At 46.0% G+C, this 25,863-nt stretch overlaps 1 protein-coding gene across 1 annotated transcript in view; it reads right to left on the reverse strand.

Moving 5' to 3' along the window:
- PAPPA (pappalysin 1) overlaps nucleotides 1-25,523 on the reverse strand; it is a 240,734-nt gene extending 215,211 nt beyond the window's left edge. Inside the window, exon 1 of the mRNA XM_014830350.3 lies at nucleotides 24,693-25,523. Within this exon, the coding sequence (XP_014685836.3) occupies nucleotides 24,693-25,110 (418 nt within the window). The 5' untranslated portion in view covers nucleotides 25,111-25,523. The remainder of the gene's footprint in view (nucleotides 1-24,692) is intronic.
- Nucleotides 25,524-25,863: the final 340 nt, after the last annotated feature.

Below are 25,863 nucleotides of genomic sequence, written 5' to 3' on the forward strand. Positions count from 1 at the left end.
GGGTTTTTCCCTAGGATGTTTTCCTGGGATGGTTTAACTCAACACAAAATTAGCTGTGACAACATTTGACTTTCATCGCTGTCTGGGGAGGACGATTAGCAAAGGATGGCAAGTATATGCCAAGTTTGCATTATTATTTGTTTTCTCTCATTGGGAGAGTGGATGCGGAATGAGAAGAAACTCTATCGGGGTCATTTCTGCCTGTGACAAAGTAGCATTTTCAATTAAATAATGATAATGGTAACGAGCATTTGCTGAAAACCTCTATGTGGCAGTCTCTCTGGTAAGCACAAACATCCCATTTAGTGCTCATATGGACCCAGTGAAGTGGGTTTTCCTGAAATTCCCTTGACAGAGAAGGAAACTGAGGAGTACAGGAGCTAAGTGATTTCCCCCTAAGGATCCAAGCTGGAGAGTGGTGGAATCTCAGTCAGACTGACTCTGAAGCCAGAGCTCTCTTCCAGGATGCCTTCCTTTAATGGGAATAACTCTTAGCCCATCTCAAGGTTCTTGTGTCCCAGCCCAGCCACTACTTTGCTGTAGGTCACTGGAAAAGCAGCCCCCCTCTCTGGGCTCCCTCACCTCCCTGACCTCTGAGATGGGAGGGATATACCACATGGCCATAGAGGTCCCTTCCACCTCAGACTCCCTGTGACTCTGAGATCCTGGGTCCCTCAGACATCCCAGTCTTGGTTCTTACTGTGGGAGATGTACGGTCGTGGAGGAGGGGGAAGAGGGAAGAGAAGACCATTTCAGGACCTCCAAATTAAGGATGTCCACTAGCTATGGCATGTCTTCCAGGGGAATACAGGCAGAGGTGAGAGGATGCGGGGATGAAAGGGGAAATTTAGGTCAACAATCCGGTTTCTTTCAGGACGCTAAAAAAATTAAAAGCTAAAGGTTGAAGCTGGCCCCTTTTTTGTTGTGTCTTGTTTTGTTTTCCCTTCCATGATTTAATGGCTGGTATCAAAGCCACAGAGGAATGCTTGAGAGAGCAATCCTATGCAAAGCTTTTATCCGTCTAAAGGAGAGTGATTAAAACAGACAGATTTGGGTTAAGTATACCCATGGTCCCTGCGCTTGGTTCAGTCGGGGGGAGGACCGCCAAAATGACCCTGGAGGACTCGGCAGCACCAGGCATTCAGAGGAAGGCTGGGATGTCACTGAGAGGGTACCTGAGGGACTGCTCCTCAGCATCCTCATCCCTCCCAGCCCATCTTGGCTCAAAGGACTGATCTTTCAAGGAGGCTTGAAATAAATCACACCTGGCTGGAGGCTTATCCCAAATTATACTGAGTTCTGGACATTCCTGTCTCCTGGCGTAGAGGCAGGTGCATCAAGGGTAACCCTTTGGAGGAAGTCACAAGGTCAAGATTAGCTCAAGTGTCTCCGATGAGCTATGTGTTGGCCATGCAAGTGAATGCGTGGGGCCAGGTTTCCCATTGAAGGACTGTATGGAATAGCGGGACGAGATCCACGATGGCATCTGTGTCTGTGCTCTGTCTGTATTCATTTTCCTCCTGGGAACCACCGCCTAAAAGCCCTCTGACTACATGGGTCTGCTTACCTTTTTAACTAGCTGTGTGACCTTAGATGACTTCACTCAACTCTCTGAGCCTCAGTTTTCCCATAAGTACTCCAGGGATTAAAAAGTCTTACCCTGTATACTTCACAGATCTCTTTTAAGAGAGAAAAGAGATAAATGTCTGCATATTTCATTGTAAACTTTTTAAGGTGATCCAGATGTAAGGCAAGGTTGACAGGAGTATGCCAAAGCTTTATTAATACACGGGCTTATGTGGTGCATTTGGGATGGCAAAGTGCTTTTGAGGGTTCAAGATGGACCTGTGTTTTCCACTGGCTCTTGACTCTGCAGCCTACCTTCTTTACTCACACGTGAGCTGGCTATGCAGACATAGAAAGGTCAGGGTCTTACAGACCAACACTTGTGCATTCAAATGCTGGCTCAACCATTCACCAGCTATGTGATTTGGGAAAGTCAGGGCATCTCTCCTAGTATTAGTCTTCTTATCTGTAAAATGGGGATAATACTGTCTACCTCTGCTGCTTGCAGGGGGAACTTATGAGATAATGAACGTACCAGGACTTGGCCCATGGTCATGGCAACATAACAAGCGTTCAGCACGTGTGCTCGTGTACTGTGGAGTCTGATCTGTTGGAATTCCAGCTCCGCTTCTTTTTAGCTCTGTAGCCTTGGGCAAAATCCCTTCACCTCCCTGATAGTTCCCTCCGCTGTAAACTGATAATAACAGTACTTAACACATAGTGCCATTTTGAGGATTTAGTGAGAGAATGCAAATACTTATTTGCATAGCACGTGATAAATGTTAACTGCACTTTTTATTGATATTAATAATAAATGTCTGTTCCTTTTCCTCAGAATCGAGACCATTTGTTTTTTTCCTTCTTCTGTGCTGTTAAACTTCAGCTTTTCTGACACTGTTCTCTGAAATAGAGAGACGTGTTCATTGCTCTCTTTTTCACATATTGTCAATGAAATTGGTGCATATCAACTTAAAAAAAAGAATGTGGGAGGAGGAGAGGAAGAAAGAGACAAAGCAGAAGGAGAAGGAGGGGGAAGAGGTGAAGGAGGGGGAGGAGGAGGAGGGAAGGAGGTGGAGGAGAAGAGGATGATTTACACATTTTTGTTTTGTTCACCCTTAAACGTTCCCATAGCACAAACCAGACCCTGGTACACTGAGTGGTGCTCATGTTAAAGCTGCCCTGGAGAGGAAAGCCTACCTTTGGTCATTTTGATGATTTGGACCTACGAGCTCTCCCCGTTCACTCACCAAACCTCAGAAACAATGACACCTCTTCTCAGGAAATTGTCAAAGACCACTGCATCCTGCTGTCCACATTCTTCACAGCTGCTCCAAGCCCTTACCCTTCATCATCCATGGAACCAGGCATAGTCAGGGCTGGAGGTTCCCTTAAAGGTCGCTAAATCCCCCCCTTTACCACCAACCGCCTGCTTGAATCACTTGTACAACATCTCAACAAGTGACTGCTCATATTTCCAGAATCAGAGAACTCCCTGCTGTCTGAGGAAGGCCTTTGCACCCTTGGGCATTTCTCAAAGCTCTCCTAGAGTGAACCCAAATCGCTTCCCTTTCCTTTCCACCAAGTGGTCCAGGATCTGGTCTTCAGGAATCCACAGAGTTATTCTGTGCCCTTTACCCCAGGACAGCACTGGAGATGTCTAAGGCTTTTGATGGTGTTACCCCTGGCTCTTCTATTTCCCAAATTAATATCCCCAAGTCCTGCCTCATTTATTTATCCATTCACTGATTCATTCAACCCATATTCATGGGGCATCAACTGTATCAGGTCCTAGTTGGAGTCCAGGGTATGGAACGTGACCAGTCACAGGCTTCACCCTCTGGTGAGAGACCTGCTATTTCCTAATGCGAGTGCCAGTCCTCTGTTGATGCAACGTAGATACAATAGGAGTTGATACTATACAATTAGGAAGACCTATTATTACCATACCTGCCTCCTGACATTATCCCTAGGATCACTACTCTGATTTGTTTTAATGCCACTCAGAGCCACATGAACTTATTGAGAAACAAATAGAGTCACTATTCATGACATGCCATGTACAAGGCCAAGAACTTCATGTGCATCATCTTGTTGAATTATTACAGCTAACCTATGAGATAAGTTCTCTTGGTCCCATTTTATGGATGAGAAAACTGACACTCAGAGAGTTGCACTGATTTGGAAAAGGTCATTTGACTTGTAATAACATGAATAGCATTAGAACACAGCTTTCTGATTCCAAAGCCAGGTGCTTAACCAATGCCTTCTGTTTTCTAGGGATAAATAAGCAAATGTTCTTTTAAAATTGATTGAAATACTTATATCTTTAGATAGTCAATTTTTAAATCTTCCCCACATTGGTTATATACTCTGCTATAATGATACAGGAAGCATTCTTAAGTTTCCTTGAAGTTTTAAAGCACACAGAGCATCTTAATTATTTCATTTGCTTCTTCCATAACTCTCGAAAGGAGGCAAAATAGGAATTACGATCCTGTTCACACAAATGGGGAAAGTGAGGCTCTGAGACAGTAAAGAGTACGTGTCTGTTCACTACTCTGCGTCTAGAGCCTTCCATGTGGTGCCGAGGACATCAGTACTCAATAAATATCTGTTGAATGGATGAATGAATGAATGAATGAAATATATGCCCACGGCTTGTGAGGAAACCCAATTTGAGTAGATTTTGAGGTTTTGAACCATCTTTACAGCCCTGGAACAAGAGCCCTGACTTGGAGGCAGGAGTGAGCATCTTTGTGACACTAGGTAAGCCCCTTCTTCCACTTCTTGGCCCTCTGTTTTTCCATCTATACAATGGGAGGGTGGCATGAGTGGTCACTAGCTTTGTTGTGTAAAATACTAAAGGAGTAAGAAGGAGTCAGGAAAGCACAGTTCAGCTGTATGCTAGCTGGACTAAGCTGTGTGACCTGAGGCAAGTTGCATCCTCTCTCCGGCTGCCTTTTCTCACCTGAGAAAGGAGAAGACTGTGGTGAAACAACTTCTAGGAATTTTCTTGAAGATGTAAGCAAAAGATATCTAAATTGGGGATGGTAACACATGAACTTTTGCCCTGATTTGCCACGAATGTACTACTTATCTTGGGCAAATTCCTCTTCATCCAGGGTCACATCAGGACTTTCATGGACCCAGGGCACTTTTTACTTCCTCCATAAATATATATAATTACATTTTATGATTGCATTGATATAAAGATATATATAATCAAGAGGCTAGGTTCATTGTTACATATGTATTATTATTATATTAACTTTTTTCTTCTGATTTGAAAAGAAATTAAGCCCTTTTTATGGGCCCCTGAAAGTACTGTGGACCTCAGGCAATGCACCAACTGCGCCTAATGGATGAGTCAGCCTTGGGTCCACCTTTGGACCTCAGATCCTCATCTACAAAATAGCATTGGGAGGAGGCACTGAGAACCTGTAGCCAATCCAAGGAGTTCAGGGTGATGAGGAAGGTTCCCACATGGGAGAAACAAATGATGTAAATTTCATAACTGATGCAGGCCCACAGCAAGTTATGAAAAAATGCACCCCAGACAGTGTGGGCTGAGCTCCGGAAACAAAAGCTCCTCTCTCGGGTGAGCCTGCCATCACCTCATCCTGGCCCACACAGCCAGGGGTGAGCCTTTCAGAGAGAGAGATGGCAAAGGGAGATAAGGAAGGGATGCAGCCAGACAGGCAGATCCCCACTTCGCAGGGCTGGTGCCATCCGGAATTACCCTCCAATGCGGGAAGAGCAATGATAGCTGATGCTTGCAGAGCAGTCACTGCATGCCAGGCATGGTGCTAAACTCTTTGCATGGATTAGTTCATATAACCTTCACAATAATCCAAGCAGGGAGGCATTGTTATTATCTCCATTTTACAGATGAGGAAACTGAGACCCAGAGAAGCTCAAATAACTTGTCTAAACCTGAGTGACTTGCTGGCAAGTGACAGAGGTGGGGTTCAAAGCCAGGCAATCAGACCCAAGATTGCACGTTCTTAACTTCGAAGTTATGCTGCCCAGCCAGGGGTAAACTGATCACATGAGGACGAGGGGTAGTTTTTAATTATAAGCCAATAAAGCATAATAGAGTAAGTCCTGATAGAGGTACAAGCAAACAGAGCTCAGAGGAAGGAACACTTGATTCAGACAAGAAGGCTCAGAGAAGTTTTCCTGGACGAGTGACATAAGAACAGAACCTTGCACAAGGAACAGGAATTTGGTGGGGGGAAGCGGGGCAAAGATCTTCTGGCAGAAGGTGAAGTATGAGCAAAGCAAGAGCTGTGACATTACCAGAAGGTGACCCTGGAGATGGCAAGACATCTGCTTTTGATAGAACTGAAGGTGCACAAAGTATTGGAAGGAAATGAAATAGCAGGGTCTATCTGAGAGTAGATGGCAAAGGACTGTGAATGGCATGCCAAGAGATCTGAAGTGTACTCCATAGACAATAGGGAATCTTGCGTGGTTTTTCGGGAAAAGAGTCATGGGAAATGGGCATCATTAGCTAGTGATTTCTTGATGTTTATCAATAAGGTCACAGAGCTGAAAGAACCAAGACTCATGTCTCTGGACTCTGTGCCCAGTGCTCATTGATAATCTGGAGTCATTCAGCCTGAAGACCTACAATGAAAAGCATGGAATGTAAGCAAAATTTTGAAGAGAGAGGGCTGATAGACTTTTTGGATATTAATTTTCAATTGTTTTAACATCCACTAGAAAATAGTGAATTATAATTTAATTCAAAGGAGCTCTTTAAGGCTCCAGATGGATAAATGGTATTTAGATGCACATTGGGACTTCCACGAGGTGGAGGATGATCTAGCTCAGCCTTGAGCTTGGTCTCTAGTTGATCTTGATCATTTACCTTCTGGGGCTTGGTTTCCCCATCTCCTCAACCAGCAAAGGGTGGAGAGTGGATCTCCAAGTTCCTCTCTAGCTCCGATAATCTATCACATAAACTCTTGAGGTGCAGGTATTATATCTCCTTTGACTCCACACTCTGAGTGCTTAGCCTGGGATCTGACACAAGGTAGACCCAATAAATAACTATTGAATATTTGGAATGAATTGAACTTTTGAACTTAAGACTCTTGTGGAATCTTTAGGGGATTTAAATGGCAAGTTTGGAATCGATGACCATTTTTAAATAAGAAAGCATAAAAACAAGCAGATCAGTAACCCAGACAGGCTAGTATTTCCTCTCTGGCTATAAAAGATGCTGAGGAACTGAAAGACTCTGGAACAGAAGACTGATGGGAGGGAGGCCAAGGACACTGCAAGGTCAAGGGGGAAACCAAAGGTGAAAGAGCATGGAGGTGGGGACATATGTTCTAGGAGCACCAGATTATTCCATTTAATCGGCAGAATCCACGGAAGTCAATGATTCTCAACCAGTGGACATTTGGCAACGTTTCTGCAGACATTTCTAATCACAACTAGAGAGGAAGTGCTACTGCATCTAGTGGATAGAGGTCAGGGATGCTGCTAAACATCCTACAATAAACAGGACAAAGTCTCATGACAAAGATCTATTCCAAAATGTAAACAGTGCTGAGGTTGTGAAACCCTGATATAACGAACTAGGAAAAGTTATGGTAGGAAATAATGTTTGGGGAGGAAGTTGAATGTGAGGGTAAGGAATACTGATCTGATCTAGAGAGGTTTGTGGAGGAGTGGTTAGAACGTGAACTTTGGAGACTGATCCTACCATTTACTTGCTGTGTGACCTTGGGCAATTCACTTAACCTTCCTGTACCTCAGTTCTCTCATATTGGAAACTAATATTATAAAAGTACCTATTTTAGAGGGTCATTGTGAGGAGTTAACACAAAGAGTTAACACATGCAAAGTACTCAGAACGGCAGCTGGCACATGTGACGCGCTAAATATGTTAGCTATTATCATTGCCATGTGTGGATAATAGGGAGCTAAAATAGACTCAAGTTTGAGAGAGTGGCAAAAGATTCCCTTCAGTTGCTGATAATCCTAGAAAAATGATCTAGAGCTGCATGATCATCATGTGACTATTACATCCACCCCATTAATAATCCCTCTTCAGTCAGTGTCTGCTTCAGATGACACTGCAGGCTGGATGTGTTTGGGTCGTTCTTGCTGTTTGCAAGCAACTCCCTGTCTGGGCTCTGTTTTCCAGATATCCATGAGGCCCAGGCCAGCATCCGACTGCCTCTCCCGTCCAGGTTCCTCACGGTTTTAATGAATAAGTGGAAGGAGACAGAGGAAGCCAGACATAAAGACAGATGGAAAGATGGAAAGGCAGGAAGCCTTCCACGAAAGCTGCTGCCAGTGATACACGCTGTTCACAGGGATTCCAAGGACAGAGTGGGGGCATGTTTTAGAGATTTGTGTGAGCTACCAATACTGTTCCCTGAAAGCCCTTGTTTGTAAATAGATATTTCTGCTGACATTGGGCTTTGTAAGGGCAGACAGAGTTGTGGGGGGAGGGTGTTAGAGAGAAAGGCAGGTTGTGTCCGCGAGCCTTAGACCATGTGTTTGTTGTTGAGAATACAAAGACTTCACTGTATTAAATGAAAATGCTTGTTTTACAAGGCGAGTGGGAATATGATAGGTACATGTCGAAAATGCTTCGGAAACTGAAACAACCCCATGCCACGAGGGCTTCCTGCTACATCATGCATCCAGGGGCGCACACAGATCATGAAGGCTCGGAATCACTACACAAGGACTTTGGGGGTTGTGGGCAAAGAGAGTCCAGGGGCTAAGTGACTGTTAGCTCCCTTTATGAAGCCTGCCCTTGCCCAGAGAACCCTGCCTCTATTTCTCATTCTCTATTGGTTTCCTACCCCTCTTGACCTAAGAGGAGAAGCTGTTATTGATCTAAAATATTAGTATAAAGGAGACTCCAGTAGTCTAGACCCAGACTCAGAGCACTACCAGGAATACTAATAATTATATAACTACACAGCTAGAGTACTTTAATTTTTTCAAGGTAGTTTTCAACTTCTGAAGTGGGGTTTTCAAACTGCACCCTAGTAGAAGCAAAAGGTTCAGTGGAGGTGTCTCAGGGGATTTTTTCCAAGGACTCACAGTGGCATAAGAACAAGAATTGGAGCCTCCTAACTCTTGCCGAAGCTCTAGCATTGAGCCCAGTGAATGGAAGATGGAATGAATGGAAGGGTAGATGGATGAGGGCATGCATTGATGGAAGGGTGAAGAGGTGAAATGATGGAGGAATGAAGGTATGGAGGAATGTAGGTATAAGAGGAAGAGAGGGAGGAAGGAAGGAAGGATGGAAGGAAGGAAGGAAGAAAGGAAGGAAGGAAGGAAGGAAGGAAGGAAGGAAGGAAGGAAGGAAGGAAGGAAGGGTAGATGGTTGGATGGATGGAATAGTAGATGGATATTTGGATTCATAGATTCATGGGTAAAGTCCGCAGTGAATAATTATGGTCAGGACTACCTCAGGCCACATTTGACATGAACTTGCTTCACTTTTAAAACTCAGAGACCACAGTTTGAATAAACAAAGTTGTAGATTATATTTCTAAGGAATAAACTAACTTCTCCTCAGAGGGAAAAAAGTCCCAAATTCTATTTACTCCAACAAGGGTACAGATGAAGAAAAGTGCAATTCCTCAGTCTGAAATGACAACTCAACATCAACATTCTCATTTTCACAGATCTCCTAAAGTGTTCAGATTTTACAGCTGAGAACAGGCTTCAGGAAATGACCTCGTATGCCTCCTGCTTTTAGGCATTTAAGTCATGATTTGGGGGTCCATAGATCCCTTTAAGAAACTGATGAAAATTTTGGACCCTCTCCCCAGAAAAATGTGCATAGCCTCAAATTTTTACAGAAAATGTCTTGGTCTTCACAAATCTCTTCAAGTTCTCCTAGACGAAAGTGCAAGAAACCCTCCTCTCCTCTGTTGATCTAAAATATTTCTGTTATTCAGGTATTTCAGTTGGGAATGGTATTAGCAAGGAAATTAAGGGTAATGCTATCAACCAAAATACTAAGTCCTAACTAAAATAATAACATAACATTCAACTCACATCATGAGAATAGTATAACTGAGATTCCACTCTTGGGCTCATGACATTTATTCTCCATCTAGAGGTCAGAGTGATCTTTCAGAAACCTACACCAGATCCTGTAACTTCTTTGTTTGAAACTCCCTGACAGCTTCCCAGTTCATCTAGATTAAAATCTAGATTCCATGACCTGGGCTGCCTTCAGCTCCAGACACACACGTCTCCCAGCTTGCTCATCTGTTCCTTCAACATCCTGGACTTGCCCTGCTGCGTGGTCTATGCACTAGCTGTTCTATCTCTTTCTAGAACTTTCTTCATTTATCTTTTCATATGGCTTGTTCCTTTTCATCTGTCATTCAAGCCTCAGCCTTGTCACCTAAATCAATGTCCATCTACTCCAGTCACTCCCTATAGCACCACTTTTATTACTTATCATTATTAATACATAAATCCTTATAGTTGCTTACTTGTTTGTTGTCTGTCTCTCTTCACAAGAATACAAAGTCCAGGAGAGCAGGGACCTGCTCTGTCTTGCTCACTCTTGCATTTCTAACAGTGTCAGGCACACACTGTATATTTGTTGACTATATGGAGACACATAGAGGTTTTCTTGGTGTTGTCACTACTCACTGTGGGACCCTGGACAAATGTCTCCCCATTTTGGACTTCAGACTTCCCACTTATAAAAGGATAGTTTTGGTACTATCCAACTACAGGATTCAATGATCTGAAATCTTTGTGACCACGTTCAAAAGAGTTAGGCCCAAATCCCAGACAATATGGCAGGACAGAAGGAATGGTCAGGAGAACTGGGATCCAGTACTTCTCTGTCTCTAATTTGGGATGGAACTTGTGATGATTTCCTGGTCTTCTCTGGACAGTAGATTCTCCATCTGTGAACTGAGGAGACTGGACCAGATGCACTGTGAATTTATACCATTTATTCATCTAGAAATCCACCCACAAATATTTGTAGAACCCCTGCAGTGTGCTAGCCCTGGGAGGGTGTACTGAGCATGGAAGACATTCCTGCCATCATTCTGCTCTCCTATCCTCTGGGAGGTCTCCAAGGCTCAGGTGAAGGTTGCAGAAAGAACATAGGTACATCTCACACAATTACACTGGGTTCTTCAGCAGCAATCTCTAGGGATGAGGTTGGAGAAGCTGAGAGAAAACAATGGGGGAAAGGACTTAAAGCCAACCGAACGGTACACTGGCTAAGCAGAAAGGAAGGGAGGCAGAGTGACAGGGAAAGGTGATAAGAAGATACACAGGTAACTGGTCAGCTTAGAGAGCCCAAGGCCATATCTGCCGGCTAATTCCATTCCTAACATGCATGCGTTCACTGCTTGGTCTTTCCTAAGATCCATGATATCATGTCTCAAAGCACCCACTTCACTGTACCACTTTCACTCACCCTGTCTTCTCCCTTATTTGGAGCCATCTCCAATTCATTTAACAAAGTCTACTGAGCACCAACTGGCAGGGCTGATAAAGTGAAAAGGTAGGAATGAAGACCGAAGTGGTCTCTGCTCCTAAGGAGCTTGGAGATAAGTGGAGAGAGACAGAAAAGTATGAAGGCCATCACAATAGAGTGACAAATGCAATGAGAAGGGAATAGAAGGGGCTGCTAGACTTGATTTGGATGGTGATGGATTGAGTTGTCCAATCATTTCTAGTGTCACATTCCTAAAAGCTACTCTGGGTCAATGTCCTCAGTCAAGGCATGAATCAAAAAGTGTTTATTATTTGAATTTGATTTATGGTTCTACGTTTAAAATGACATGCATGATACATCCACAAGCAAGACAAGGTGAACACTCCACATACATACACGTCACCTATTTCATGAACAAGTCTTCAACCTTTCGAGGTGGAAGGGACCTCTTATGCCTCTAAAATCTCAAAGCACTTTCTAGCCTCCATAATAAACATGAGTGTTCAACAACACAGTGTTTCTGCCTCTGTGTTTCCCCAGGACTTTATTAATTGCTTAGTTATAGAAGTTACCATGATGTCATGCATCTGTTTACCAGTCTGCTTCCGCCACTAGGATTGGGAGTTCCTCAAGAGATGGAACTGTGCCCTGTTCTTTTTAATCCCAATCACCTAGCTCAATGTGTAATACACAAGAACATAAAAATTGCTTGATAACTATCTGTTAAATGGATGGAAGGATGGAAAGTTGGAAGGAAGGAAGATTTATCTCCTATTAAACTGCCATTTCCTATTAAATCTCACAGAATGCCTAGGACAGAGATTTGTCACATAAGAAATGCTTAAGGAAAGTTACCAAAAAGACTAATTCAGTGGAAAGATCACTGACTTGGGAGTCAAGATACCTGAATTCTGGTTTCATTCTTGCTGTCAACTTGCTGCTAACTTTACTCATTTAGCTTAATCTAACAAGTTAATTTGCGTGGGCCTCAATTTCTCCATCTGTAAACTGAGCAGATTTGATAAATCAGACTCTACCATCATTGGGGAAATGATGAAGAAGATATGGTATTTGTTTGTTTTTAGCAGATAAGATCTAATCAGCCCAGTGTGGCTGTTCTGTAACGGAGTCATCCTGAGAGCTTTATACCAGCTCTATGAGCCTTCATCGGCTCCAAGTATATCACAAATCAAGAGTATGTCACAAATCAGCCTTGTTCCTCCAGAGTCGTTCTTCTACTCAGAACCCCATAGTTCATGCAGCACAATCACCTACAAATGTCCCAGATTTGCTCAGAATGCATCAGGGCTCTCCTCAGAGGGTGACATTGTGTCTCCACGGAGCACGTTTTGGGGAACATGCCGCAGGCTTTGATTCCCAAAAAAGAAATCTAGAAATGTCTTTGGCAGAGAGCATCTTTGAAATAAGTGTATATCTCCCAGTAGACTACTTAAAGGTGGGAAACACTCTAGTGGATGTAAATGGCCTTTTTGTTCAAAAGTCACCTGCAAATAAAATATATTTTGCATATCAAAGATATTTCTTAGCCAATCTCTGATAACGTTCCTTTAAATTTTTCTTCCACCTCTCTCTCCCTTGATCCCTCTCTCCCTCCCTCCCTTGTCTTCCTTTCTCCTCCTACAATCTCTAAATATTTGCATTAGCCATTGGGGGCACCATCATCCAACCATCCATCTATTCATTCATTCATTCATTCATATATTCATCCTCTGATGGAACATTTACTGGACAGCTACTGTGTTCCAAGCAGTGCGTTAGGCCCTGTGGATAGAGATGACATTGAAGTGGCCTATATTTGAACCCCAGTTCCACCACCCTTTAGCTGTGGGGCCTTCAGCAAGTCATGTAACTTTCTAAACCTAATTCAGAGGGGTTCAAAGAGTAGCACTCAGTACAGTGCCAGCACACAGTAAGTGCTCATTATAAGCTAGCTGCTTTTATTACTGTTATTACTGCTGAGAATACGTACTCTCCCCCAAGGGTATATAAACAGTGGATAGAGGATTCCAGATCCCGAGGTCACCACAAGGTCTCACAAGACCAAGAGAAGCAGACGGAAGGGCCCCCCTATCAGGAAGGAGGGAAACGGATGAAAAAGGCAACAGACAGGACTTCCAGGACACTCGAGGCCCAGTAAGACCCTGATAAGGGGAGAGGGGAAACCTGAGAGGAGAGCAGAGCTTGGGATTATGTGCTGCAAGGCATATACAAAACAAATGCTTTGCAAACAGGCTAGGGGCTGACTGGGGAAGACCAAGGCTGAAATGTGGCTTGGATTAGAAAGGCCGAAATGTGAGCTGAAGAGGCATTTAAATACGCTGCTCCCTCCCTTCTCTGTTTTGGAAGGCCAGGCTTCTTTTTCCTTCTGACTTCTTTGCTCAAGGGGAAATGGAATTAACCACTGTGTAATGTTTTTGAGTGTGACGCACAGGGTAGGTCATGTGCTTTGGTTACGTAATGCAACATGCCTGAGGTTCCTGAGCTCTTTCTCCCAGAATCTTTAGATACTTAGCCAGTTCTCTTCTTCAGTCATGCATTCACTAAACAAAAATACATAGAGCTCCTTTATAAGCCAGGCACTGTGCTAGACAGTGGAGAAGTTGAGATGACCCCAAATATACACATAATTAAATGTGATAAAGAATTCCAGGTGTTTTGGTACATGCATGCAGAGGGTATAGTGAAGACAGGTGGATAACGGAGGTAGGGAACCAGTTATACTTGGGCAAGAGTCAGGGAGGGCTTCTCAAGAAGATTAGACTCTTGAGCAGAATCTTATAGAGGGCTAAGTGTTCTGCAAAATGGTGCATGGGGATACAGGAGGCACACTAAGTAAAGAAAATGATATGAATAAAAAGTCTAAGGGATCTGGAGGAACTGCAAATAATCCCAGCACTACTGAAGGGCCTCTATGGAGGTGATAGAGTTAGATTTGCATTTTAGAAAGATCTAACTGTCGGATGTTGGAGGATAGGTTGAAGGCGGTGCAGGGGCTGAGGCTCAGAGAAGTGGGCATTGCAATACTAATGAAGTGGTCAAATCAAGAAATGAAGAGGACCTAAGCTAACAAGATGGAAGACTAGCTATAAAAATGTTAAGGAGGCAGGATAGACAGGAATTGATGACTGATTGAATATGATGGGTAATATATCTAGAGTGGGTGATGTTAGATGAAGACACAAGGAATTTTGATGGAAAGATGCTTCAGCTCTGGACACGTTGAGTTTGAAGTGCATGCAGACATTTCCAGGGGACTGTTGGATCTATGAGTCTGTATTACAGCAGAGTCTGGAGATAATTGATGCTCAGCAGCAAAGATGGTAATTACTCCATGGGATGGGGTGCAAAGTCAGGAGACAAGTAGATCCAGCTCTGGCCTAAGACTCACAAGACAGAGAGAGGATCTTACCCACCTTGGTCACTGATTTGGACAAGTCACTTCCTTCATCAACCCTCAGTTCCTCACCTATGAAATGAATGGCTTAGATGAGTGCTGCTGACTCTCTCAGACCTCAGTTCTTTGGACTGACATGAATGTTGCTTCACAAAACAGTACAGTGTGTATTCGTTTCTTATGTGTTCTGTCTATGTACTTTGCATCTCTTTGAACAAGGCCATTTTGTTCCTTATTGGCCTGTTGTCATATCTGCCTCTATTTCTCATCAGCCTTTGTAGCTGAAAGATCTCCAATCTCACTAGGAGAAATAACCCCTTCTATACAAACACATTTGTTCATATTCTGCCCAGCCACATTTCATGTTTATAGAACGACAGGAATTAAGGAAAGAAGGATATGGGACAGATATAGGAATAACTTCTTGACCATAAAGGTGATAGGTATGGGTTAGACCAGAAGCTTCTTGAAGGCAAAAGGCTGGACCAGGGCACTGTATTTAGTAACATACTCTCCCAATCCAGATACTTGGATCCCAAGATGTGACCTCTCACCTCCTAGACTTTCTGTCTCTGTTTCCTCCAAGGGAACTGGAACCTGGGATCTTCTCAGATTCTCTAAAACTGAAACACGGTCACCTCTCCTACTCTTACAGGTTCTGTGGACACTGCGTTTATGGTAAATAATACTGGAAAACAAATTTTATTTCTCTTGTTTGAAAAAATCTAAGTGGCCAAAGTAAATGTGCTAGGTACAAGAAGTAGGAAGAGAGAGAGAAGAGAGGAGAACAAAAGGGAGCAAGAGGTATTTTATCCATGACAGTACCGAGGATGCCCAGAAGGAAAATAGGCTAACAGATTGCTACAGATTCCAGAGTCTTAGTATTTTAATTCATGAAATCATCTGATTAAAATGGTAAGCAAGACTAAAAGGCCAGTGGCCTACTCTGATGTCCAGGAAGTTGTCTGGGATGACTTTTATATAGTAAGAAATTACAAAATTTGAGTACTCTAACCATTAGCCAAGTAAGTGATATTTATGGCAGCTATTATTAGTAATGTTATTAATGAGATGGTTTCCAGCTATTGGGAAGTACCAATATTCCCTAAATAATGTCTTCAGTCAGTCTTTGACTGAAATTCTACCCATTGGTACTTTGCTTTTTAATATAAAGCTTTCCGGGGAGACACTGAAGTATCTATGTCTATGGAAGAGCAGCATTCAAAGTTATCAGTCAATGATACCTCAGCAAGAAGGAACACCATGTCCTTTTTCAAACATAAGTATTGCCAGGGAAGAGGAAGCAGAAAGTGTGTGGGCTCTTGGCCCCTGAGGGGGACAGGCACAGGCACCACCTAGTGGTGGAAAATGCACCAAAAAAGAGAAGAAAACTAGAACTATTGCCATCTTTGCAATTTTGTCTTAGGATGGTTCTGATTAGGATCATGGAATCCTAGGAGATCTCTACCAGAAGGATCCCTCATTGTTCAGGTGAGGAAAATTGGCCCCAAGAAGGAAAGTGACTTGTCCAAAGGCACACAGCAAGCCGGTGACTGAACTGACATCTCCAAGCTCCTAGTCCATTGCTCTTCCTTCTCCAACACACCAGGGACTTCCCTAGATGGCCTTGGGTCTACTCTCAGGTCTCCTTCAATGCCCCTTTTCATTACTGCCTCACCTCAGCACCCTATTTAAAACTCACTCCTCCTGCAACCCCACCCCACACAGTGTTCCCCAGATGCCCTTCTCTACTTAGCTTCATAAACATTCACCTAATGTTATGTGACCCGAATATAAACTCCCTGAGGGCAGGGATAGTTTCCTCTTCTGTTCATTGCTCTATATTAAGGGCCTAAAACTGTACCTGGTATGTAGCAGGAACTCCATAAATACTTGTTGAATGCCTGGGCAGGGGATGGACAAATTTTTACTTGTTTGATCTATATTTCTTAGATTCTCTGCAATGAGAATACATTGCTTTTAGAACATGAAACAATAAAGTGGTTACATTTCCGTCTTTTATTTAGTCTTTGTTTTACATTAAGTTGATAGCAATGTATCTTTCCTGAGTGGTAAGGGAGGAAAAACTAATTTCCAGCCCTGCCAAAGGAGATAAGCACATCGAACTCATAGAGTGATTGAAAGAATTAGAAATAATGTGTGGCAACAGCCAGACACACATACCAGTATGAGTTAACGTTTACTGGGTGTTCACCCATGGTCTAGATTCCATCACTAAGCATTTTCCACATGGAGGCTCAGTTAATCTTCAAAACAACCGTATGAAGCAGGAGCCAGTATTATCCACATTTTACGGATGGGAATAGTGAAGCTTGGAGATATTAAGTAACTCACCCAAGGTCACGCAACTAGCAGGTGGGTGAGTCAGGAACTCAAACTCAGGCAGTCTGACTGTTGAGTCCTATGATCAACCACTACAAAATACTCCCTCGGTAAACACATGCACCTTTCCCTTCTTTCCTGATGGTGTCAACTCTTTCTGAGATGAGGTAAGCACAAGGCTCTAGAAGGTTCTAGAAGGCTCCAAGGGCAATTGGAGATGGAGAGAAATAAAGAGCCAGAAAAATGAGAAATAGGGGTATGTGGAAATGTGAGTGTGTGTCTATTGTCACAGTATGTTTTAGAGTGTCACAATGACTGGCAGATCCTAGGGGATTCTTATGCACAGAACCAAGGATGCTAAATGCTTCACAGTGTGTGAGATGATTCCATGCAGCAAATAATGTCCTCACTCAAAAGCTTCCTATTGCCCAGCAAGGCTCCACGCCTTTCTTTCCTTCCCCTCAAGCTCTCCCAGGATGGCCAGTCAGCTGAGTCTGCAGGTGTGCAGAGAGGAGAGCAGAGAGAGCTCCTAGTGTCTGAAGCCTGAACTGCATCCTGACTTCCAGTTAATCTCCGTGTGACCTCGGGAGAGTCCCTAACCCCCTCCAAGTTGCCACCTCTGTATTTGGAAACCTACCAGCTCACAGAACACGCAGGAACCTAAGACTTCAGCTCCTCCTCTGACTCCCAAACTCTTAATTTCTTCAAACTTTTTATTATGGAAATCTTAAATCATACATAGAGGGACAGACAAAAAATGTATTGAAGTCGTTCGTTTCTGTCGCCTGGTTTCACCGTTATCATTCTGTCAACCTTCATTCATCTACTGCCTTCCCCACAACATCTTACTTTTTTTCTGGAGCACTTTAAACAAATAAAACAGATATAACATCATTTTACCCATAAATTATTCAGTATGCATTTCTAACAGATTAGGATCTTTAAAAATACATAATAACAATATCATTATCACACCTTAATAAGGTTAACAGTAATTCCTCAGTCAGTCCATGTCCAAACTCTGTAACGGAGCAGCTTACACATTCCTTCAAAGGAATCTTGTAGAATCACAAAATTTGAGCAGAATAAGATGAAGGAGGGGGAGGCAGAGACCTGCTCTTCCACCTCTCCCCAGGGGACCCCTAAGATTGTGGGGCACAGTTTGAAAGCCCTTATTCTACCCCACCCCTCACTGTGTGGGTGTGCACCCTGAGAACACTGAGGCCCAGAGAGGAGCAGTTAAGCAGTCAAGGTCACACAGCAAGTAAGTGGTAGGTTTCAGTACACCTGTGAAGTCCCAACATCAAAGGACTCCAGTGAGGTCACAGGTATGAAAAGATTTGCTAACTCGGTCACTATTTATCATCTACAGTGTGAATAACGATAATAAAGGCACCTTCCAGGAATGACCTCCATTGCACAAATCCCTCACATCCCTCACTTTCTGGCTCCTCCTACCACTGTTGACACGTGGACTGGGTTCTGATCTTGGCCAAGAGCTTCTGCCGCCATTGTCTCACCTGGTTCCTATGGCAACTCGTGAGACAGGGATGTTGAATGTAACCACACTTGAAACTCTCCCCTGAGGTTGAGTCAGAGGCCCCAGGCCACACAGTTCAGAGGAGGCCAAGACAGTACTTGAACTCAGAGCTTCTGAGTCCCAGTTTCAAGTCTTCAAAGGAGCCAAGATGCCAAGATCCACAAGTCAGTTCTCAATAAGCATTTCCAATAAGTACATCAAGGCACAAAGCGGAGCCCTCAGTGCAGTAAGAAGAAAGATAAAGGGACATTGAGGGAAAGGAAATTAAATTCCATACAAGGGGCAGCAGATGAGGGGAGAAATAGGCACCTGCTGGATTCCTGAGTCCTTGACCATAGGTAGACAAGGCACAAGTGGCAATAGTGGGAGTCCTCCTACCTGGCATACCTAGGGATCGTCTCTCTTCCTCATCTGAGACACCTGCAGCCAGTACTGGTTTCAAAGTGATCTCAAGGTGAGGGGGTTTTGAAAGAATAGGGATACACCACTTCTTGCAGGATGAGCCCAGCCCAAAGCGGGGAATGCCTTAGAGCTGAGTTTCCCTTCTTTCTGCTCAGAGAGGCTCCCCTCGCAAGCAGGTGCAGAGATTCATTTAAAATCAGATACATAGAATTCAACGGGCTAGCCCTCTACGGGAGTGTTAGTACCTTGAAAGAGGCAGTGGAAGGAGAAGGTGTGGTTTCACACTCAGGAATGGGTCTGGAAAAATGGAATGTCAGGGCCACAGCACCTAGGAGTTTGGGGTCAGCAGGAGAATAGAGAATGGAAGAAGAGTCCTTCCTGGTGCTTGGACACTCAGAAATGGGACAGTGAAATTTCTCTGAAGGCTGACCCACTAACCAGCTCAGTAGGCAGGGCAGACTACTTCCCCTTTGGGGCTCAGCTTCCCCATCTGTAGAACAGGGCCACATCAGACCACATCAGACAGGATCAGGGATTCTCCTCACTGGTGGTCCTTCCACACTACCTGAGGAGGCTTTGAAAAACACCAGCACCCAGGCCAACCCCAGACCCATGACATCAGAATCCCAGGATGCAGCCTGGGCATCAGGATGTTTTAAAAGCCGGTGATTCCAAGAGTTGCCAGGGAAGGCAACTACTGAACCACATGATCTCCCAGGCCCCTTGGAGAGGAGGCAGTTTGTGAATATAGTTTAATTCTTAGCCCCTGTGTGACCCTGGTCCTCAGTTTCCCTGTGCCATAATGAGCTGCTTGGCTCAGTCCGTGCCTGGGCTGACCATGCGTGACTCACATTCCTGAGCCCCACACCTCTGAGCCTCGTTTGCTTTCCTCTGTGCAGAGGGGCAAGGGTGACGCAGCCTCCATCACCCCATCTGTCCACGTGAACGCTGCCTGGGAAAAGAAGAAGTTGGAGGGCATCTGGGGAAGGAGCAGAAGGCATGTGACAGTAGATGTGTGACCTGCACTCCACTGTGACCACTGTCTGGCCTCTGTTCCTGAGGGTGCATACTCCCCCTCGAGGATAACTGGTTTTCCTTTTCACTGGTCCAGCAGTTCTGGACTTCCTCTGGCTCTTTACCACCACGGAGTCATCCCATTAGGTCAAAGAAAAGGAAATCAAAGCACAAGGAAGGGATTTCAGGGGGTCTAATTGTTCCCCAAGATACACTGTATACTCAAGATAGACACCCCCCCCCCCCAGCAACTGGAGAGGGGAAGTCCTAACAGTGCCCAGACACACCCCACTGTCTGAAGGCCAAGCTAGCAAACTGGAAAAGGGACCAGACTGACTTACTGGATCCAGCTCCCCTTGACCGAGTCCCTAATCTGAGCTGGCATTGTGCCAGGTACTTTCTGCATGTTTATTTCACTGCAATATCCTGATATCATTATGCCCATTTTACAGATGAAGAAACCAAGGGATGGAGAGATGAAGTCTCTTCAGGCAAATCACACAGCAAGTAACCGGCAACAGAAATTCCAAGCCCAGCCTGTCTGAGAATTTGATGTGAAGGGAAAACGGATCTGCTAAGTCAAATCCAAGGGTCCACGTAAGATTTGTACCCATTTTTGTCCTCTTTAGTCTGTAGGTGTATGGTCTGCACCCAGAGAGGCAGAAGGAATAGGAACGTTCTGCAGTGGGACTAAAGAAGGGAACAGGAGTCAGCTCTTTTCTCTCTAAAAAGACAGCTGAAGAGGAAACAGGCATTTGGGACTGGAGCTCATACCTGGGCTCTGTCAACCCAATGGCCTGTGGGACTTTGGACTAAGTCACTCCAACTTTCTGAGACTCTTTTTCCTCATTTGTAAAACAGAGGTGATAGATGATGCCCACCTCCCAGGTTGATTGTGATAGTGAAACTCAGAGGCACAAGGCAAGCGCCTAGCACAATGCCTGGACCTTGGAGGCACCCAGGAAGTGCTGGTTTCCTTCCTGCCCTTCAGTGTCCCCAGTCCATAAAGCCAAGACTGAGATCTTTGGAAAATGATGTCCAATAATAAGAGAGAAGTTTACTGAGTGCTTACTATATCCACCAAGTCCGGTTCTGTGTACTTTGCAGGTGTGAGCTCATTTAATGAGATAGGTATTCATGCCATCCTCACTTTATAGATAAGGAAGCTGAAGACCAGAGGAATCAACTAGCTTGCCCAAGGTCACACAGCCAGTTAGAGGCAGAAGTGGATTTCCACAGGTAAACTGACTACTAAAACTGGTTTTTAGCCATTGCAATGTTCTAGACCCCAGGTGTGACTACAAATCTTGTTGGGAGAGCCATGTTAGTATATAGACTCCTTGAAACCTAGCCTTCCCCTGTCACAGCAATTCTAAAGTTGGTAAAATGTGGGCACTCTTTTTGGGGGGTCATCTCGGTAGTAGGAAGTGGGGGCTGCAGACATGTAGAAATAAAAGGATTCCTTAGAGGAGCCAGGAAACTCAACAGTCCAACATTTAGAACAAAAGAGGAAAGCGTATTAATCAGAGGTGCTGGACGGGATTCAGGTAAATCCTTTTCTCCTTCTGAGCAGGGATTCTGGCACTAAGGGATGGGGGTGGGAGGAGGGCAGCACTTGTGGGGTCCACATTGCACTTATCTAACAGGTCAGGAGAAACTTTAACAAGATTAACTGCTGCTCAGGGCCCCTGCTCGATGGAGCAAATTGAGTCTATTGTTTTCTTTTTCTTCTGCTTCTTTCTCTTTCTTTCAAACGGGGGTGGGGGGAATGGTTGGGGATGATGGGCAGGGAGCTGGATCCCGCCTGGTATGGTACAAAAGCAAAGGGATGTGTCAGAAGGCCCCCCACCTCCGGACTTGAAAGGGAGCCCAAATTGCCGTGCACGAAGGCTTAAGGCTGTACCTGGGTGGTGGGTGTGTGGGGGGTGAGAGGTGATAGTGTTTTATCAGACAAGCTCTCTCAGCAGTCTAGGGGCTAAGGCCTCGAAGTCATGATGCTCAGGATTAACTCCTAGTTCCTGTCATTGAGGAGCTGTGTCATCCAACACACACCCCTCCCCCCTCCGGGTCTCTGTCTTCCTATTTGGCCAAAGAAAGAACTGGCCTGGGTGACTTCTGAAGACCCTTTTCACAGTAGCCTTAAAGGATTCCTAAAGACCACCTATCCTTGGTGGGCCCTCCGAAGTATCCAGCACACAGGCACTCTCTAACTTTGTCTTTGTTTTTGTCTGCATGAGCCTTTCCTTTTTTATTTATTAACACGTATACTTTTTCTTCTTCCCTTTCAGAAAAATAAAAGGCATGTTTTCTGAGCTTCAGAAGCAAACTGCTCCTGACTCCTTCCCTCTGCATCTCCGAGCGCCTGTCTGAACTGGTGTCAGTGAAGTTTGAACCGGGGCAGAAATAGCATCCCGGGCGGATCTGGGAGCACAGCCCGCCTACTAGGAGCGACAAGGCCTACCTCTGCCAGACGACAGACCCGGTTAACAGCACCGTAAAATTAGACCTTTACGAAAACCAATTGAATCCTGCAGCAAAGAGTGATGTCAGGCAGCCTGGCCTGACAGCAAGGCAGCAACCCTCTGCCTGAAATAGCAGCGCGGTCCCTGCTGAGAGATGCCTGCTCTCTCTCTCTCAAGATAGGTGACTAGGGATTCCTACGAAAGTGGCGACGCCCAGCCAGAGAGAGGCAGCAGAGGTCAGGCAGCAAACTGGGCACCCGAGGTCGCCGCGGGAGGACGTGGCTTGGCACCCACATCCCCACTGCCCACCTCGGGCCTGCCTCTCCCAGCCCGAACTTACGCAAAGAAAGGAGCTGAAAAAGTGCTTCCCTGTTTGTTTGCTTTTTAATTCAAGGAGAAGCAGGTTCTTTTTAGTCCAACAGTCTGCACTGTGTGGAGGATACGCAGAATGAGTCTTTTCTGGCTCAGGGCCAGGTGTTTACACACCGCCAAATCTGGCTCAGACTCAACTGGGGGAGGGAAAAGAAATCCACCAGAATCCTCGGGAGAAAAGCTCCTGGCTTTCTCGTGCTACACGACAGGCTGTGCCTTTTTTTTTTTCCCCTCGTTTTGAGAGGAATGTTATTTCCACACATAAAATGGACCAGGCATTTTATACAAGCAATAACACCCTAACATCCCCCATCCAATTAAAGTATTTTACTGCACAATCTTTGTGTGACAGAGTGAATGACTGCTCAAGAGAACGCGTGTGAAGAGAGGCTCCTTGTCTGAATTACAGACATTTATAAAGCAGGCTCCTGTGGAATCCCAGGTGTTATATATTTTAAAAAAATGCATTCACTACCTTTTCATTGATGATACCTATTCAGCCCTGGGCTCTCCCCTCCGTAGGGGAAGCCTTCCAAATTATTGGTATGACAAATAAAGACTAGGAAAAATCAGATCTACTTTTTTTTTTTAATCATCTCCAAGCAGTAGGCTCTGTGCCTTCCCTACGTTCCGAAAGAGAAGTGAACATAACGACCACAGCCCTAAATTATCACCACCATCATTATTATTATGAATAAGGTTTCTCCTCTATACGTTATATATACCCCCACTGTGAGTGACTAGGACTTGGGGGCTAAAAGTGAATGAGCTCAGTTTCCCTCTCCTTCCTGGGGAAAAAAAAAGAGAAAAAATAGCAAGTGATGACGTCAGATGTGGGGGAAAGTCACTTTCCTGCTCTCTGTCTGGTAGCGGCGGAGTGGGAGCTCTGGGGGCATATTCTTGGTAAAGCGCTAGAGTTTGGGTCCCCCGAAATGGACTTCATGTAAATAGGATGGAGTCAGCGCAACGTTTGAGAAAGCCCACGCCGAGACAGAGAGCAGCAGAACTGCCGGAAGAGCTCAGAGCTTTCCCCTCTAAGAAAGTGTGTGTGTAAAGGGGTGGAATCGCAGAACGCCTCCACACGTTTCCTGGCTCGAGTGAAGGGGGAACCCCTACTCTCAATTTAAGACGTCCTAGGACATGGCAAGACTGTTTGTGCAGGAAGGGAATCTCCCAGCCAGAAGAGGCAAAACTTTGCTTCTCTCCTCCAGCGCCGCCCCCCTCCGCCCCCCAGTTTTATTAAAGGCATTGCCATAGATTCATTTGGGGGGGGGGGATGGATGTTGGAGCATTTCTAAGGTTTGCAACCCTTGCAAAGTGTCCGGTTTCACTATGGGTTTTGCTGTGGAACGGCGAAGGGGAGAGAGAGGGAGGGTGAGGAGGGAGAACTCAAATTCATTACGGGCTCATAAAAGTCCCAAATGAGAAATGCGCCCCGTTTCGCAGCCGAGTCGGGGAAAGACTGGCGGAGTGTGCGTTAGGAAGGTCTCGCCTCAGCCCCGAGTGACAGGCAATGGGCTTTAAAAGCCAGGACATGGGCAGGCGGACTGTGTGTGTGTGTGCGGCTGGGGGGAAGCGGGTGAATCCCAGAGGCGGCATCAAGCAGAGAGCAACTTTGGGGCACTTCGAGGACTTCTAAGTCCTGGCGATCACAACAACCTTGTCTTTGCAGGCTTTCAGCGTAACGCGGCCAAGCGAAGGGAGGTCACCTCCATTAAAAAGTCAAAGAAATCAATGGTCCCCGAGCCTCTTCACACATGCATCCCAACTGGGTCATCCTCCCCTCCATCTCAAACACAGACAGTACCTCTGACCATCCTGAACACGGTTTGCGTGCACTAGGCTCCCCGGGGACCAGCCTTCACTGACTGCGGGTCTCGGGGCAGCCAGGAGCGTTCTCCGTGCTCCTCCCGGGAGGTAGGCGGAGACGCCTTCCGAGTGCGCCCATTCCGCAGATGGGGCAAAGCGAGGCTCACAGCTCCCCTCGGGTGCCGCCGAGCCGCCGGCGGAGCGACTCCCGCACAGATACACCCGCAAGCCCCCGACCAGCCCGCCACCCGCGCCCAAGCACCCGCGCGCCTCTGGGGACGGTGCGGCGCCCACCCCGGCGCCCTCGCCTACCTGTGATCACTGCCGGAGATCTCTGGCCCCCCTCCGCTCGTAGCCACACTTGCAGCGTGAACGCGTCCCGGGGCAGCTCGAGGTCGGCCCGGAGGCGCAGCTGCTCGCCTCGCCCGCTGAAATAGAGCGCCCGGCTCGGCGGGCTCGGCTCCTCGGCGGCGCCCCTCGCCTCCCGCTGCTGCCGCCGCCGGGGGACGCGCACGGCTTCCCAGGCACCGCCCGGCGGCGGCGGCGGCGGCGGCGGCGAGGCGCGGCGGCCGCGGGCCGCCCGGGTGGCGCAGGTGGCCGGGCCGGCGGCGGGGCGCGGGGGGCGGCCGGCCCGCGGGTCTCTCCGGGCCCGGCGGGGGCGCTCGGCCAGCCCGCAGCCCAGCGCGGCGCTCAGCAGCCCCAGGCGCAGCACCCAACTCCAGAGCCGCATGTCCGACGGTCCCCCCCGCCCCCCCTTCGCCCCTGCACCGCCGCCCGGAGCTGCCAGCTTTGGGAGCCTCAGCGCCTCGACTTTCTTCGCTTCTTCACCCTTCTTGGGCGAGCCCCCCCTTCCACTTGCTTTTTTCTTTTCTTTCTCGCTTTCCTCCTCAAGGTGTGTGCTCCACTCCCCCCACCTTTGAAAAATACAGCCCAACTCCTCCTGGTTGGCAATTAATTTCTCTCCCCGCTCCTTTATCTGCCTTATTTTCCCCCTCTAACAGCTGGTTGCCTTCCTTCTTGTTTTATTTCATTTTATTTTATATGATTTCTCGCTCTTACAAAAAAAAAGCTCCTCTAAGACACTGTTTCGCTGAATTCCCTCCCCCCAAAAGATGCTCTAATTTATTTATTTTTTGCGTCCTTTATAACACAAGCCACAGCCCCCTTCTCCCCCCCCCCAGTCCCCCCTCCCCTCCCTCCTTCTTCACAAAATGAAAGGAAAGAGGGGGGAAAAATCTCTCAGAAGATGAGTAAACAAGCGTATGCTAATCTGCTCCCGAGCGCTCCACCTTCCCAATTGAATGAGTCCCTGTTAAAACTGCGGGGATCATGACTAATCAATCAGTTTGGAGAGGCCGAGCTAGCCAGCCTTCCTTCACTTTGCCGTTTGCCTCCTTCGCTCCCGCCTCCACCCCCCCAACCCCCCGCTTTTTTTTAAAGAAGACAATCTTAAAGTAACAATTTAATGAAATTCTGTACACAC

The sequence above is a fragment of the Equus asinus genome, chromosome 10, assembly GCF_041296235.1.
Source record: "Equus asinus isolate D_3611 breed Donkey chromosome 10, EquAss-T2T_v2, whole genome shotgun sequence".
Taxonomy (NCBI): domain Eukaryota; kingdom Metazoa; phylum Chordata; class Mammalia; order Perissodactyla; family Equidae; genus Equus; species Equus asinus.